The following is a 14,294-nucleotide window of genomic DNA, read 5'->3' on the forward strand; positions in this document are numbered from 1 at the left end:
CTCACGCTGTCCAGCTGCCTTGTGTCAACCGTCGAGACCTTCAAGTTCCTGGGAATTACAGTCTCTCAGGACCTGAAGTGGGCGACCAACATCAACTCCGTCCTCAAAAAGGCCCAGCAGAGGGTGTACTTCCTGCGGCTTCTGACGAAAGCACGGCCAGCCACAGAAGCTGCTGTGGCAGTTAACACAGCGGTGCTGCTACAAAAAAGGACAAACTCCGACTGCAACGGACAATCAAAACTGCTGAAAGGATTGTCGGTACCCCCCTACCCACCCTTGAGGACTTGCACGCTGCCAGAACTAAGACAAGAGCATGCAAAATCCTCTCTGACCCTCCGCATCCCGGTCACCGGCTCTCCCCTCAGGTAGGCGCTACCGATCAATGCAAACTCGAACTAGCAGACATTCCAACAGCTTCTTCCCTCTTGCAATCAACTTCTTAAACACCTAACCTACAATTCCATTACAACATGCTGGCAATTTTTTGACTTGAGTTCGTTGTCACATTTCATTTTCACATTACTCGTGCACTCACTGTAGTAGTCTCGCCACGCTGCACTATTTGCATATCTGTTGTTGACCAATACTGGCCACTCATGCCAGAGTAGCATCTGCTCCATTTGCACACTGATCGAGGAGTTTCTGCAACATTTGCACAATCAACATTGTCCCAGATTATCGCACGACTCGCTTGAAGTCTCTGTGCCCTCTGCACATTGGTCATTGCACCGGACTATTGCAATATTAGTCTTTCGAACTGCTCTAAGTGCTAGAGGACTCTGCATCTTTTTGCACAATTGTCAAAAAAATAATAATGTACCGGCATTACCAGATAACTATCAACCCTTATTGCTCAGTGACTGTTTTTTGTCAGTGTCTTTATGTCTCAAAAGTGTTCTCTGTCAGTTGACTGTCTGTTGTCGTACTAGAGCGGCTCCAACTACCGGAGACAAATTCCTTGTGTTTTTTGGACATATTTGGCAAATAAAGATGATTCTGATTCTGATTCTTGATTGTTCTGGAATTTCTTTGGATCGTGTCATTTTGTTGCAGCTTTTTTTTTAGATCTTTTGTTTGACTCGATTTTGTCGGGACAGATGCTGTTTAGCTGATTCCTTGATTGAACAGGTCATCAGGAGGTCATCAGGCTTGGGTGTGATCAGTGAAAATTAAGCAACATTTTTCAAACAGCAGTTTAAATCAAATAAGATTTTAGAATTTTAATTTACAAAAAAAAAAAAAAACTTTTACTCCATATTTCACGAAACACTGAAACACAACAATAACGCAACAATATAACACAACAATCATAACCAGACTAGCAGAACATGTTTTCAATGGAACTCCTGAGTTTCAGCTGGGCCCTCCTTTGAACGTGTGTGAACGAAAAGCCAAACAAGACTCAGATTGTGCCCTCTGGAGTGTGACAACAGGCAGAACGGGGAGTTGGGGCCAAGACAGGACGCAAAGGTTCTACCATAGCAGGTCAGGACTGGTGGTAGCGGACTGCGCAGGGGACGTACTTCTGGACAAATCATTAATGAAGGATGTCTCTGGGGGTGGGGAGGACAAAATGTATGAATGAATGATCTATTGATTTAGTCTCATTGCTGACTGAAGGAAATGTTTTTACTGACATAAACCTGTCCATTAGGTGTCACGGTGGGTTTAGTACTCAGTTGTGTAGCCAGAACTAATTGTGTGAGCTGGCGTTTTTCCAACAGGAGGAAAAGGTTTGGATGTTTCACGACTCATGCTTCCTATGTTATCCAGTATGCTCCACTTTTTCCACAGTTGTTTGAATTGGATAGTTGTTGAAATGCACCCATTGAAGCTCCACAAGGAACAGCAACACAGTTTGGATCATTTCACCAGATAAAACAACGGCCTCAGGGGCTTTACATTGAGCCTGAGGCCTTACACTGACAGTGAAAACTTGCATCAGCGCTGTAAGTCGTCACCTTCATCTTTACGCATGATTGTAAACTGTCATGTGTTGAACGATGTTTGTTTGTGTTTTGTTTTTTATTTTGCGACTGAATGCGAAGCAACTAACTTAGAAGTGGAATTTCAGCTATTTATTGAACTGGATAAACAGTGAATATGCACAATTACAAAATGAAATCAAGGAGCATGGAGGAGATGCCCGTTATCGGCACACAACAACACACGAATGCACTGCCGGTGTTTGAGTTTCAGCTTATTAACACTTCATAAAACCCCTTTATGGCTTTACATTCTCTGATGTTGTTATATTTGCATTAAACAATACAGACTACTGCTATTTTTCTTTAATAAACACCCAACACCCTTGTTTTTTCAAGGGCTGGAGAAGATTAATGGCATTTCAATTCATTACAATGAGTACAAAAGGAGTCAATTGTGCTTGGTCATAGAACGAATTAAACTTGTGAGTCAAGTTACCACTGTCTTTCTATGTCAGCGACGTTTCGTGACAGAACAATTAAATACTCTTTCACGAGATGGCAGAGGGTACAATAAATACTGTATGTATCTATGTGTCCACCTGTTGCCATTCAATTACCAGAATAATAGTTTGGAAAATAACTAAGCAGGTCTACATTTCACACTAAGTAAATTTGTGAGTAAATTGAGACCAAACGGTAATTATTTCAGTATGTATGTATTTGTGACATTTGTTTGGTGGTGGTCAAGTTAAAATTTTGTAATTCAAAATATGTCCCCTTGCCAGGAGAAAGACTGTTTTAGAGACAGCCAATAAAAATGGTCCAATTCTGCCTGACTATCGCTGTGGATGTGTACCTATCTTAAGGGAAGCAATCTGTGAGTATGCGTATGTGTGTGTGTGTTTTACCAAGATTCCACAGTGTGTTTTGTGCAGCTAGCTCTTTAGCGTCATCCAGCTGCACACATAACCTGTCTGGTATGAAGGCTTGTTGTGTCAGCAGCATCACCACCTACAAACACAAACACACACAGTGAATCTCAACAGAGCGGTATGTTAATTGGTGAAAAATATCAGCGCCCGTGGACTTTTTTTTTTAATTTTACCTCTGCGATCGCAGAAATTGCCTCTTCAAATATTTTGCCGGCGGCTTGGAATTCTTTAGAAAGCGCCGCTCATTACAAGAACTTCAGTCATCGAAATGGCTCAATACTGATTTAAATTTTGAATCATTATTTTTTATTTGATCTCTGTTGGTCGTAAAATATGTTTAAGTGACTCAACTTCGGTCTGTGGCGCAAGCGGTGACAGGACACCGCTGATATAGAACAGCGGACACAGCCGCTTTACTATTGATGAACCGCTAAACAAGCATTCAGTCATAAACACAGTATTCTGATTAAATGACTTTTATTGAATTTATTTCATACAGAATAAAAACCAAATACATGCGCTCCCTGAAAGTGTAGCATGTTATGCGGAGTGATGATGTCTCACCGGCGACGACACATCTGCTACGGAAGTTATTTCCATATTTGAAGTGTGTTATGTTTTCCAAATGGATTTCTATGGCATTCACAAGTCTCACAAGGAAAAATGAGTCACGCCTCTTGGCGGTTGTACACACATTTCCCGATTATGCACGGTGGGTGTGTCAGAGGTCTGGATGGGAGAATGCACGGAGCTGGAATGTGTCGTAAGCAAGGCGTGTTAAAAAAAGACTCGCGCGCGAATGGGAGAATATGGCCCTCAGCACTCAAACTTAAACATAAACACACTTAAACATAAAATGGAGCTAACATTCGTCTGTATTTAACTAATTATTACATAGACAATCTGGCATGCCACAATATACCAGCAAATCTTTGTGTATGACTCGAACAAAACATTTCACTAACACTGTGAAAATATGTGCAAACCAAACAGCAATATGATAGCCCAAAAAAAATAAAAAATAAAATAACAAATACAAACAAGATAAGCGTTTGAACCAAACGGGACACATGGGTACACAACTCAAACCGTTCCACCCCTAACATACACGCATATGAGGTCATTTCCATATAATTTGATCAATAACGGTTAAGACATGACTCAATGAATTTCCTTTTGAAAATCAATACATTTTACTGATATGAGTATTTGAATTACTGGCTGTTGTTATTCATCTAAGCTCATCATTGTTTCTAAGAATTTTTCTTTTTTTTTTTTTATCTCACATAATATTTTTCAAACTTTTAATGCTAAGTGCCCGAAATGAAGTTTCATGATTTGTAACATGTTTTTTGAAGATGCTAATAAAAAATTTTTATATAAAGGATGTTTCTCCAATTGCCTAATTTGGCTTTTCCATGACAACTAAAACAAATGCATCTAAGGCCTGCTGCACACTGCGCGATGCAGTCAAACAAGATTGGACTGGACCATCACATAAAAATAAGCTTTGGTGACGCACCTTCACACACTGAGCGATTGGATACAGTGCAGTGAAAAGTATTGGCCCCGTACTCAAATTCTTATATTTTTGCAATGCAAAATATAGACATTCGAGAAGGGGGCCAATACTTTTTCACGGCACTATATATGGATACAGCGAGCCTCTATAGGCGTTTCATACTTTATATACAGCATATTACTACTTTATTGCAGTTCTTAAACCGTACAATGATAGATTAATAGTTAAGGAAGAAGCGAGTTGCTGGACGTGGACAAGAATCAAAGTGACAGTGTGGATGTTTTAAAAGAGGCCCGTAGCGAGCATGTGCTAATGTCATCATCACCTTGTAGACCAGCAGGAGGCTCCCATCCGGACCCAGCATAGAGAAGAGCTCGTAATATGGGGGTGGCAAGTTGTTTATACAGCAATACAACTCCAGCAGACTGACAGCTGACCTGAACTGAGCAGGTCGGAGCAGCCGCAGGCTGGTGCGGTACAGCCGCGAGCCGGGAATGAGCGGGAACACACGCCGGTTAGCTTCAACTGAACATATATGGAATGACATAGGTGAAACCAAACATTACCCACTGACTTGGTTCTGAAGGCACTGAAGTGGTCTGATTGTTTACCTGATCCACCACCACACTGCGGACTCCACTGGAAATGAGGGGGCGTGTTCATGGATTCCACAGCAGAGCGCTCATTCATGCCAGCACCGTGCGGGACAACCAGCCCCCTGGCTCCTCCCCCTGCCTTGCTACCATGGCAGTCTTCACTGTCGGACCTCCTCCCCACCCCTTCCCATCCGGACTTATCTAGGCTCACTTCCACGACGGTTCCGTCGATGGTGGTGCCATTCATGAGCTTGGTGGCAGCGATGGCATCCTTGTGGCAGTCAAAGTGAACGAAGGCGTGGTGGGTGAACTTCTTCACTCGCACCACTGCACCTGGTTTGAAGCGCTCAAACTCACGCTGCAGGGTTTCCTCTGTGGTGCTCGGCGACAGGTTGCGTACCTGAAAAGTACACCAGATTTTCACAATAAAAAAAAAAATGCTTTCCGATATGGACATGTTATCGTTTTATTTTGACAAACATGCTTGTGTGATTGATTGATTGATCGATTGCTTTGGTGTTGGCACGATGCCGGAATTCTGACTTCGATACTACGATACCTGCGTAAAGTACCTCGATACCGGTACCGAAACGATACCAGATCAAAAACTTAAAACATCAGTAAAATGCAGTGGAATAATAGCTAATCAAACAACTTCAAAATCTTTGTATTTTAAGGATACAAATTAGGATACTCTTGATGCAATAAAAAATACATTTTGACCATTTTTACACACCACTGACTGATACACACGGTATATACGATATAGGACTGTGCAAACGTCTTGGGCCACCAAAAGATTTGTTTTTGAAAATGTAATCATGATCATATTCATATATAACTAGAAGGCCACTAAATATATCATAGACCTCCTCTGAGAGTGAACTAGTAATAAAATTGTACAACGAGCTTTGTATTTGGGTTTGTTTGTCCATGTATTTGTTAGCTAGCAGGTTATTTCTTAGAGGCTAGAGAACAGACAAGAGGTGTCAATATGATTCTGACGGGTGTGGACTGTTCTTTTGATGATATAGTGACAAATAATGCATTAAAAAAATAACTTCTCGTCTGCTAAACCTTTTAGCAGGTTTCCTAAGCTTTTTAACAACCCATCTTTAACTGCCTTCAACCCTGATCTCAACACAGAGTAGTGGCCTAAGACTTTGACGCAGTAGTGTATATTTGTGTAAGTGTCACTGTATATAAACGCTTTCACATAGCATGCCGTTTTCTTATTTTTGATCGCACTTGATTTCTTCTATTATAAACGATACATTTACTTGACTAACATGGGCTGTTTTGATGGTCTGCATGTTTGCTCCTTTCCTGTGTTTGTCCAGCTTGGCCCAGTTCACCCTGATGGTCTTGCCCCACAGCTTCATTCCTGTGGCGAGAAGATGACAGTCAGGAACCTCACAAGTACACGTTCAAAGAGGTCATCAGTTCGTAGCGTCTTAATTCTTAGCGCAGCAGCACTTTGATGGTGTTTGTTCGTGAAGCGGCAAGTCAATGTGCTGTATGCTGTCTCTGCGGGGAAAGCCGAGGTTTCCCAAAGTCACATCCCCGTCAATTGTGATGTAAAATGGAATGTGGCCAATCAAAGGAGCGCCCTAGACTGACAAACACCGAAACGCCCGTAAATAAAGTTATTTTCCTCCACTTAGTAATACCTGTACTGGCTAAACAGAGGACATACTTTAATGTTACTTGGAACTCTGTTGTATTTTTTTAATTCTTTGCACTTTATTAGATTCTCCTTGAAAAGTGGTTGTACTACCACATATTTTGAATAATATTTATCGGGCCATTGGATATTTGTGTTATATTTTATCTGTATTAATATTTTATTCATTTTTGTGGTCTATATAAAATATGTATTTTATAAATAAATGGAGACAAGATCAGAGAAAATTGCCATTCATTTCATGTAATTTTAAGGAAAGATATTGTATCAATTATAAGATTCTTTTTTGTTTCAGCATCTTCACTTTATTTGATATGACTTATATTTGATTGATGGTCACAACACATAATTAAAGTCTATAATTATAATTCAATGTTCTAAAACCCAATTGGCGACATCAAGAAAATGAAGTCAGCTTAACTTTGGTGTCTTATTTATAATACCGCCAGAATTGTCATTAAAATCGATTGGAGTGCAATCCATACCTCAAGTTATGTGCAGTATCAGTGTTTTATTGCTCATATTTTGGATTTTATGACTTTGATTTCATATAAAACATTCAAGGAACACGTGAGTCCAACTGGTGATGCTGGTTGAGTAGAAAACTTACTAGCCATTAAGTCCTTACGAGCAAATGCCGCCGCCTTGTGCGTCTCATACTCCAAAAAGGCGAAGCCTCGGTTTTTGCCTCTGTAGCTTGGAAGCACGGTGACATCCAGAAGGCCCTCTGTTATCTAGGAGGTCAACGTGAGGTTGATGTGAGGACCATGCTACATTCATTCACAGACAAAGACATCCTTGTGTGTACCTCCTTGACCTCCTCCAAGATCTCCTCCTTACTCTTGTCTTTGGGAATGCAGTCAAGGAAGAGGCTGCATTTGTTTAGAGAGGCGCACACGCCGATAAACTTTCCTGGACGAACCTCATGGTCATTCAGCTTTTCGATAGCTTTTCGGGCCTCCTCCCTGGAACAAACTCATAGTCATTATTATCATTCTCCTCGATAGGCCACTTCTCCACAGGTGGGAGAGCGGCAACATGGTATCAAGTTGCGCGTTCGGCGTTACCGATTGGTGTACATGACAAAGGCGTAGCCCCGGTTCTCTCCACTAAACTCCATCATCAGCCTCATCTCGTAGATGGTTCCAGCTGTCTCAAAGAGAGGGACAAGCTCATCTTCATACATGTCTCTCGGAATCTTGCCCACAAAGACCTCGCAGTCAATGCGTGGCGCCGGACCCTCCCAGTCTGCAGATAGAGACATTAGTCAGTTCTTCTCAAGTTTTCAAGAAATCCATCACATAAGGTATATATTGCATATGCAAATAGGGAGCTCAGATCATCTGTTGTTTTTTTTTTCATTTCCACTCACCTGGTGGCGGTCCGCCATACTTCCTCTGTCCATTCTCCTGCAGAATATCGTATCCTGACTTGTCCATAAGCTGCACCAAGGCTAACTGAATGGACTTTGACTTCTTGAACTGTTCCATGCCAGTCAGAGGGATGAACTCCCCTGAGAATGCTGCCATGTGTTCAGCCAACTCTTGGTCACAGCCTATAAAACAGGATTTTTGCAATACAGAAGTGCACACAGCTCCTCACAAGCAAAAAAATAAAAATAAAATAAAACATTCAAAAAGACTAACACATACAACAGAATTTTTTGATAGAAGTTAGCACCGTACTTGCTGTTTTTCATTGGATTCCTTTAAGTGGTTTCTCTCTCCCCCCCCCAGATATTGTGTTGCTGTAGATTAGTGATAGACAATGGCTCGTTCCGATTTAGGTACAAATTCGGGTTAAGTCGCCACCGCAGGGGCAGAACTCCATTGTAAACTGAGAACCCCCTGTCCAGTGAAATATTCAAAATGCATCCCAGGTTTGAATTGCCTTTTATTTGGAAATAAATATTATTTTGACAAACTATTACTTTAGGTCAGGAACTTTCCTCAAAAGAAGAAATCAGAGCCAATATTTGAAATCTGTGACCATATTTTGGACAGTTTTGATATTTATTCATTTCACTATGTTCATTGTGCATTCAGTTGTCATTTTCATCCTCAGTTTCTTGATAAAATGCTCTGAAAGGCACTTTGAACACCTAAGCATGTGTAGTTCTGTTTTTAAAATATGATATGGATGCTGTATGTTTTCAACGGCTATATTTTAACAGTGCATTTCCTTAATTGTTCTTAACGTCTATTTAAAATAAATAAATACATAAATAAATAAATAAATAAGGGGGTGGTTGTGACTTGGTGACAATAGGATAGTTGAGAACCACTTTTATCCAGTTATCCACTTTTATCCAGTTATTAGTTAGTTATTAGTTTAGAGTTGTGACTCAACATTACACAAATTTGTTTTAATGTACGTGCAGTTAAACTTTCATGAGAGGTAAATAATGACCGGAATTAACGAGCCTCCATCTTACGGAATTATGCTCATATTCTCCTCACAGAACGCCAAACTTTGGTAAACAAGTAAAGTACAGCAGGAAGGTCGAAAACAACTACCACGATTACTAATGTACAGTTAAGAGCAAAATGAAAAAGAAAAGGAAAAAAACCATCACGATATCAATTATAACAGTATAAAAGCGCCAATTAAATTCAGTTAACGTTAGCCTTAATGCTAACTGCTCTCTTTTGCTAACCGGTTTCTGTACGATATTTATGAAGACTACCTAAAACACTTACCGTCTCTGTCTTCCTCCATTTAATCCGGAGTATTTTATTCAATTCTGAAAGGAATTTCAACTCCAAATTTGTCAGTTTGGGGAATATTTTTCGTCAAACCCTCTCGGTCGAAAGGCTTGAAGGGAACTCGGCTACTTGTTGTCGACCAAGCAACTGTTTGATTGACGTGAATGTCAGCGAATCAGCAGGGACCAATTAAAGCTTACAGTACTAGTCATACAAAGTCAAGAATATTACAGTACAAATAAACACAATACGCGAAAGAAATACTAATAGATATTAGTTCATGCAATTTCAGGAATAGTCCAATAGTCCAAAAAGTTGGGTTAAAAATAACCATCTTGATTTAAGTCTCCCAAGTGAAAAATGCAAAGTGTCACAACTTCCCACGATTGAACAAATATCCAATTTTACCATAAAAATGGTCTCCACGAGAATGTAAGGCCTTATGCACCGAGTGCGGTGGAGTAGCCTGAGAAGATGAATCTTAAGTCTGTTGTTTTAATATTTCTTTTGGTGAACTGTGGTTTGTTGTTCTGCTCTTGGGTGCTGGCAGCCTGGCACGGTGTGGCACTGAGCTGCAAACGCAAATGTCTTAGTAGTCACAGACTGAGCAGTAACAAGAGTGTGCGTGGCAAGTCATAAAAGGCAATAGCTGACCTTCATCAATATCACCACTAGATGGCACCCTTGTACTCTCTATTTCTCTCCTGACCTTTGGCAAGAAGAGAAGTCAGAGTAGGTGGGACTTCATATTTACAAATATACAGGTATTTATTGACTTCATATTTATTCTAACTATGATAATGCCATTGTGTCTTGCAATTTTTCTTTTTTTATATACAATATTTAACTCATTCACTGCCAGCCTTCCCAGTTAACATGGCTATTTGACTTCTAAGGCCGTCAATGGCAGTGAATGTGTTAATAACTGGAAGATGTACTGTATGTATGTATGTTTGTGTGATTTGTCATTAAGAACAGTTACGATAATCTCATTTTAAATGAATGTATGCTTTTGCAAACAGCACAAATGAGTATGGAATGAATGTATTTTACTAATACATTTGGAAAAAACATTTTAAGTACAGTCAAGTGTAAACCATTATTGCAAATAGAAAAGGGTTAGTTTTTATTAATTAAGTGATTTTTGACAGCAAAGTAAAATGTGTCCATATGTTAGACTCGACAGAGGCAATATATCCGTATGTATTATTAATGTATATTTTATTGTGAATTATAGGGGTTTTCATATTTAGTTTATAACTTCAGTGGGAAGATTAAAACAAAAATATAACAGTGACATCCATAACGATGCATTAAAAAAAAATGAACAAATCCAGGAAAATCAGGTGGTTGCATTTCAATAAACAATCAATAAATATACACTAATGAAAACAGAACATCCTTGACATGGGTGAGACTACACTTTCTGAAATATTGTAGATTTATATACATAATTTATATAATTAAACAATGTATACATATGTTTATGTGACAATGGAAAAATATGTCTTCTTTTTTTGTATTGTTTTCTTGTAGATTGACCTGATAATGGACAATTGTAGTTCGGTTTACTGGGTGACATATACATGTTACACACACCAAAGTATTCACTGAATGGACAGACATATATTGACACAAGGTTGAGCATGAAGTGAGCGGTTGTTAATTGTACTCTTGTGGATTAATGAGTGGGAACAGGCCTTTCTCCGAGGCAGAAATCAAAGTTCAGGTTGGAATTTCCCATCTTCTCTCTGTACACAGCATCAAATTTTTCATTCATTGACACAGTGAAGATGTCCTTCCACAAACCAACACGACCTGCAGGGGAGCATGTGCCATGAGTTGGAAGATGTTTAGTGTTTTAAATGTTATGTTAAAAAAAAAAAAATATATATATATATATATATATATATATATATATATATATATAGTAGCAGTCAAACTATTCCTATAGTTTTCACTACCATTTTCTCTTGTACTTACCCCTACAAATGGACAACGCCTCTGAGCTGCAGCACTGTTCAATGAGCTGGTTGCAGCTCTCCACCATAGCCTCGTGCTGAACCTTGTCGCAAGATACACCCAGGAACCAGGCTAACTGCTCCACCAATGCCCCAAGATCCTGAGAAGTAAGAAAAACAAGCATGGGAAATGTGTGAGGGTACAAATGAACAGCTCACAGCCTCACTGTTCAATTCTGTTTGAATTATATATGGCACAAAATCACTACAAAGGTAACCGTCAAGGCACTTTCTATATGTACAGTCCATGACCATGCTCCTCAAACAAGCTAAGGGATGCAATTTAGTGATGAAGACAGGAAAAAACTCGTCAATAAAAGAGTCACAGCAAAGGAGGAACAATTGGTTAGTTTGATCAGGTTCAAATGGTGCATTCCACTTTTTTTTCTTTTTTTTATGAACAACGTGTAAATTGTACCTTGTACATGTCCTCATATTTCAAGAAGAGAACATTCGAGTCCTTACGATGTTCCCAGAATTCTAAAACATGTTCAAACCAGGAACCATATCCAACTACGGAACAGAGAAAAATAAATAATCTTATTTGAGTTGGCAGAAGTCTGCGGACAGAACAATAACCAGACCAATAATAATTGGAACTTGTTAAAATGAACGTCATCTGGTAACCCGCATACGCTTGTCATTCATGAAACGTTGGCAGAACTCCTGGAAGGTTCCTCGGTAGCTCATGGTCCTCAGAGATCGGTGGAACTCGAAGTAGGATACGACCAAGTCTTTGGGGTTACGAGCCATGTATATTATCTGGAGGAAGACCAAAGAAGACCCAATTTGTAAATTTGAAAAAGTATAAATTGTTCATTCCCATGAATTTGCTGAACAGGGACCCAGGTACTGTATTGTATTTGTATGTAATTTTGTTCCTCTCTTTTAGGTCTGTTCAGTTCACTGTCTGCCTATTTTTACTTATTTTGCCGAGGAAGAAAACAAAATAAAACTGACCTTAGCCTCTCCAATGTGCATTCCTGTCGGGAGGAATCGGTAAGGAAGATGACTTTTGATAAGACGCGGGGACGTGAGCTCCTGCAGGAATAAAAACATTGAATTTGTAACTTTTCATATCAATCAAGAACAATTCAATTCAAATTGAGGCTATATCAAGGGATATTTGCCCGTGTCATGATTTGTGTTTTCCGCCATGACCATTTTTTCAATAAGCAGGATATGTTTTGAAATACAATACCTTTATGATGTCCAAGCCTGGTTGTGGGTACTCTAAGACAGGTAACTGTTCATCAATGTTCATGAGTCCAATTTCATCTGGGTCTGCTCCTTGACTCACAAGATACACAACCTCTTGAAGTAGACTGGTGCCTAAAATCACAAAGCCAAAACACAATTAAAACAAGAAAAAAAAAAAAAAAAGATCAAATTCTTGACTTTCTTGCACACCTGAATACAATAACTGATTTTTTTTTTTCATCTGGTTTTCATAAGATAAAAAATATTCCGTTGTCTCCATAAAAGTGTAAGTTAACAGGGCAGGTCCTAACCCCTGCGGGACGCGATGACCAAACCGGTTTAAGGCAGTTCCTCAAATACAGATGACATGTTCACAAATCTGTAAAAGATTTGAATAGTTAATTCCGTTGAAAGCTGTGCTGAAGTCTAAAAAGACAAATACAGAGACGAGACCTTTGTCGGTGGCAACAAGAAGGTGGTCGGTAACGTTCACTAATTTTGTCTCAGTCCCATGACGTGTACTACAAACTGTATATACATATGCAAATACAGTATACACATATACAAACCCCAATTCCAATGACTTCCAAACCAACCTCTTTTTTTTTTTGGGGGGGGGGGGGGGGGCTTTTTAGTAAAAGAGTGTGAGTACTAGACTGTCCTACCTGTCTCCCATTTTCCCCAATGTGTGCCTCCAACAGAGACCACGGTCTGTTGAGCAACTGAGCTTGTACATCAAGCAAGAAAGGGAAATAATTACTTTTGCAAAGCTTCAACAATTAGTGTCCTCAGTTCCCCAACGCTTATTGAGTGTTGCTAAAAGGAAAGGTAACACAGTGGTAAACACGCCCCTGCCCCAGTGGTTTTTTTTGGGGTTTTTTTTTTTGTTTTTTTTTTTGGGGGGAAGGTGTTTAAGGCATCAAACACGCACACACACACACACACACACACACACATATATATATATATATATTCAATTTAAAATAATTTAACAGCATAAAAGGAAACAGTGAAAACAAAAAAATATGAGTAAGGAGCAGTGAAAGAGTGTTGACTGTATTTTCTTTGGGACTCCCCTTCTTTTTTTTTTTCAAGGCGGACGTGCGGCATGCATAGTGGTGAATGAGACATGTTTACCTGATTTTGGGTAGGTGATAATCCATATGTCGCTACCTCTGAGGGAGAAATTGGCAATTTCCTCCATCTTTCCTCTGCAGAAGGGTGGCAACCGAATCCCATCAAACTCAAAGTATTTGCTCTCAAATTCAATCGGTGTGCTTGGCGTGTCTACCTCGCTCTCCGCCATCGTCGGGCAAAATGAGCTCGAAAAAAAAATCCGGCTTCGGATGAAAACGAGTGGCGCAAAGGATGCTGCGTTCGATTTGGAAGGCGGCGCTCCACCACCAACCCCCCTTCGCCCCCCCTCCCCCCTGCTTCCGGGGCTAATCGCATCCAAGAAAAGTGACGTATTGCTTCTCATCAGTGCTTTTGCCAGGCTCAAACATGCGTGCACCTGCGCATATTCCACGCGGTACAAAAATGCAGAAAAAAATAAATAAATAAATAAAATTACACTTCTTTTCCATTCCTCTTGGGAAAAAAAAAAAAAAAAAAGCTCCAGTCAAACACATGCGCATGTCCCCTTTATTTGTACAGAATAAATAAAAATGACTAAATGGACTAAAATAAATGTACATAGTGGGAGA

General features: G+C 39.7%; 2 protein-coding genes across 2 annotated transcripts; both read right to left on the bottom strand.

Moving 5' to 3' along the window:
- Nucleotides 1-1,260: 1,260 nt before the first annotated feature.
- On the bottom strand, nucleotides 1,261-8,156 carry rbm46 (RNA binding motif protein 46). The gene is made up of 9 exons (XM_061668464.1): nucleotides 8,035-8,156; nucleotides 7,730-7,910; nucleotides 7,471-7,627; nucleotides 7,273-7,396; nucleotides 6,268-6,362; nucleotides 4,994-5,378; nucleotides 4,708-4,907; nucleotides 2,837-2,939; nucleotides 1,261-1,553 (listed from the first exon to the last, which is right to left on the bottom strand). Exons 1-9 carry the CDS (start codon nucleotides 8,150-8,152, stop codon nucleotides 1,474-1,476), a joined length of 1,443 nt encoding a protein of 480 aa, XP_061524448.1. The 5' UTR covers nucleotides 8,153-8,156; the 3' UTR covers nucleotides 1,261-1,473.
- Nucleotides 8,157-10,601: 2,445 nt separating this feature from the next.
- sult4a1 (sulfotransferase family 4A, member 1) lies at nucleotides 10,602-13,995 on the bottom strand. Its single transcript, XM_061667968.1, has 7 exons — nucleotides 13,726-13,995; nucleotides 12,590-12,720; nucleotides 12,349-12,429; nucleotides 12,024-12,150; nucleotides 11,807-11,901; nucleotides 11,351-11,489; nucleotides 10,602-11,185 (listed from the first exon to the last, which is right to left on the bottom strand). The coding sequence occupies exons 1-7, from the start codon at nucleotides 13,892-13,894 to the stop codon at nucleotides 11,049-11,051; spliced, it is 879 nt and encodes a 292-aa protein (XP_061523952.1). The 5' UTR covers nucleotides 13,895-13,995; the 3' UTR covers nucleotides 10,602-11,048.
- Nucleotides 13,996-14,294: the final 299 nt, after the last annotated feature.

The sequence above is a fragment of the Phycodurus eques genome, chromosome 22 (genome assembly GCF_024500275.1).
Source record: "Phycodurus eques isolate BA_2022a chromosome 22, UOR_Pequ_1.1, whole genome shotgun sequence".
Lineage (NCBI taxonomy): Eukaryota > Metazoa > Chordata > Actinopteri > Syngnathiformes > Syngnathidae > Phycodurus > Phycodurus eques.

Bases quoted from the DNA above. Each gene is read 5' to 3' on its own strand.
- sult4a1 (XM_061667968.1), bottom strand. From the start codon at position 13,894: ATGGCGGAGAGCGAGGTAGACACGCCAAGCACACCGATTGAATTTGAG. The intron at 12,430-12,589 runs GTATTGTATTTC...TTATTCCTGCAG, and splicing joins CAGGCTTGGACATCATAAAG to GAGCTCACGTCCCCGCGTCT. The intron at 12,151-12,348 runs GTCAGTTTTATT...GTCTTCCTCCAG, and splicing joins TGCACATTGGAGAGGCTAAG to ATAATATACATGGCTCGTAA.
- rbm46 (XM_061668464.1), bottom strand. From the start codon at position 8,152: ATGGAACAGTTCAAGAAGTCAAAGTCCATTCAGTTAGCCTTGGTGCAG. The intron at 7,911-8,034 runs GTGAGTGGAAAT...CTCTATCTGCAG, and splicing joins GTATGGCGGACCGCCACCAG to ACTGGGAGGGTCCGGCGCCA. The intron at 5,379-6,267 runs GTTAGTCAAGTA...TGTACTTTTCAG, and splicing joins AGACCATCAAAACAGCCCAT to GTACGCAACCTGTCGCCGAG.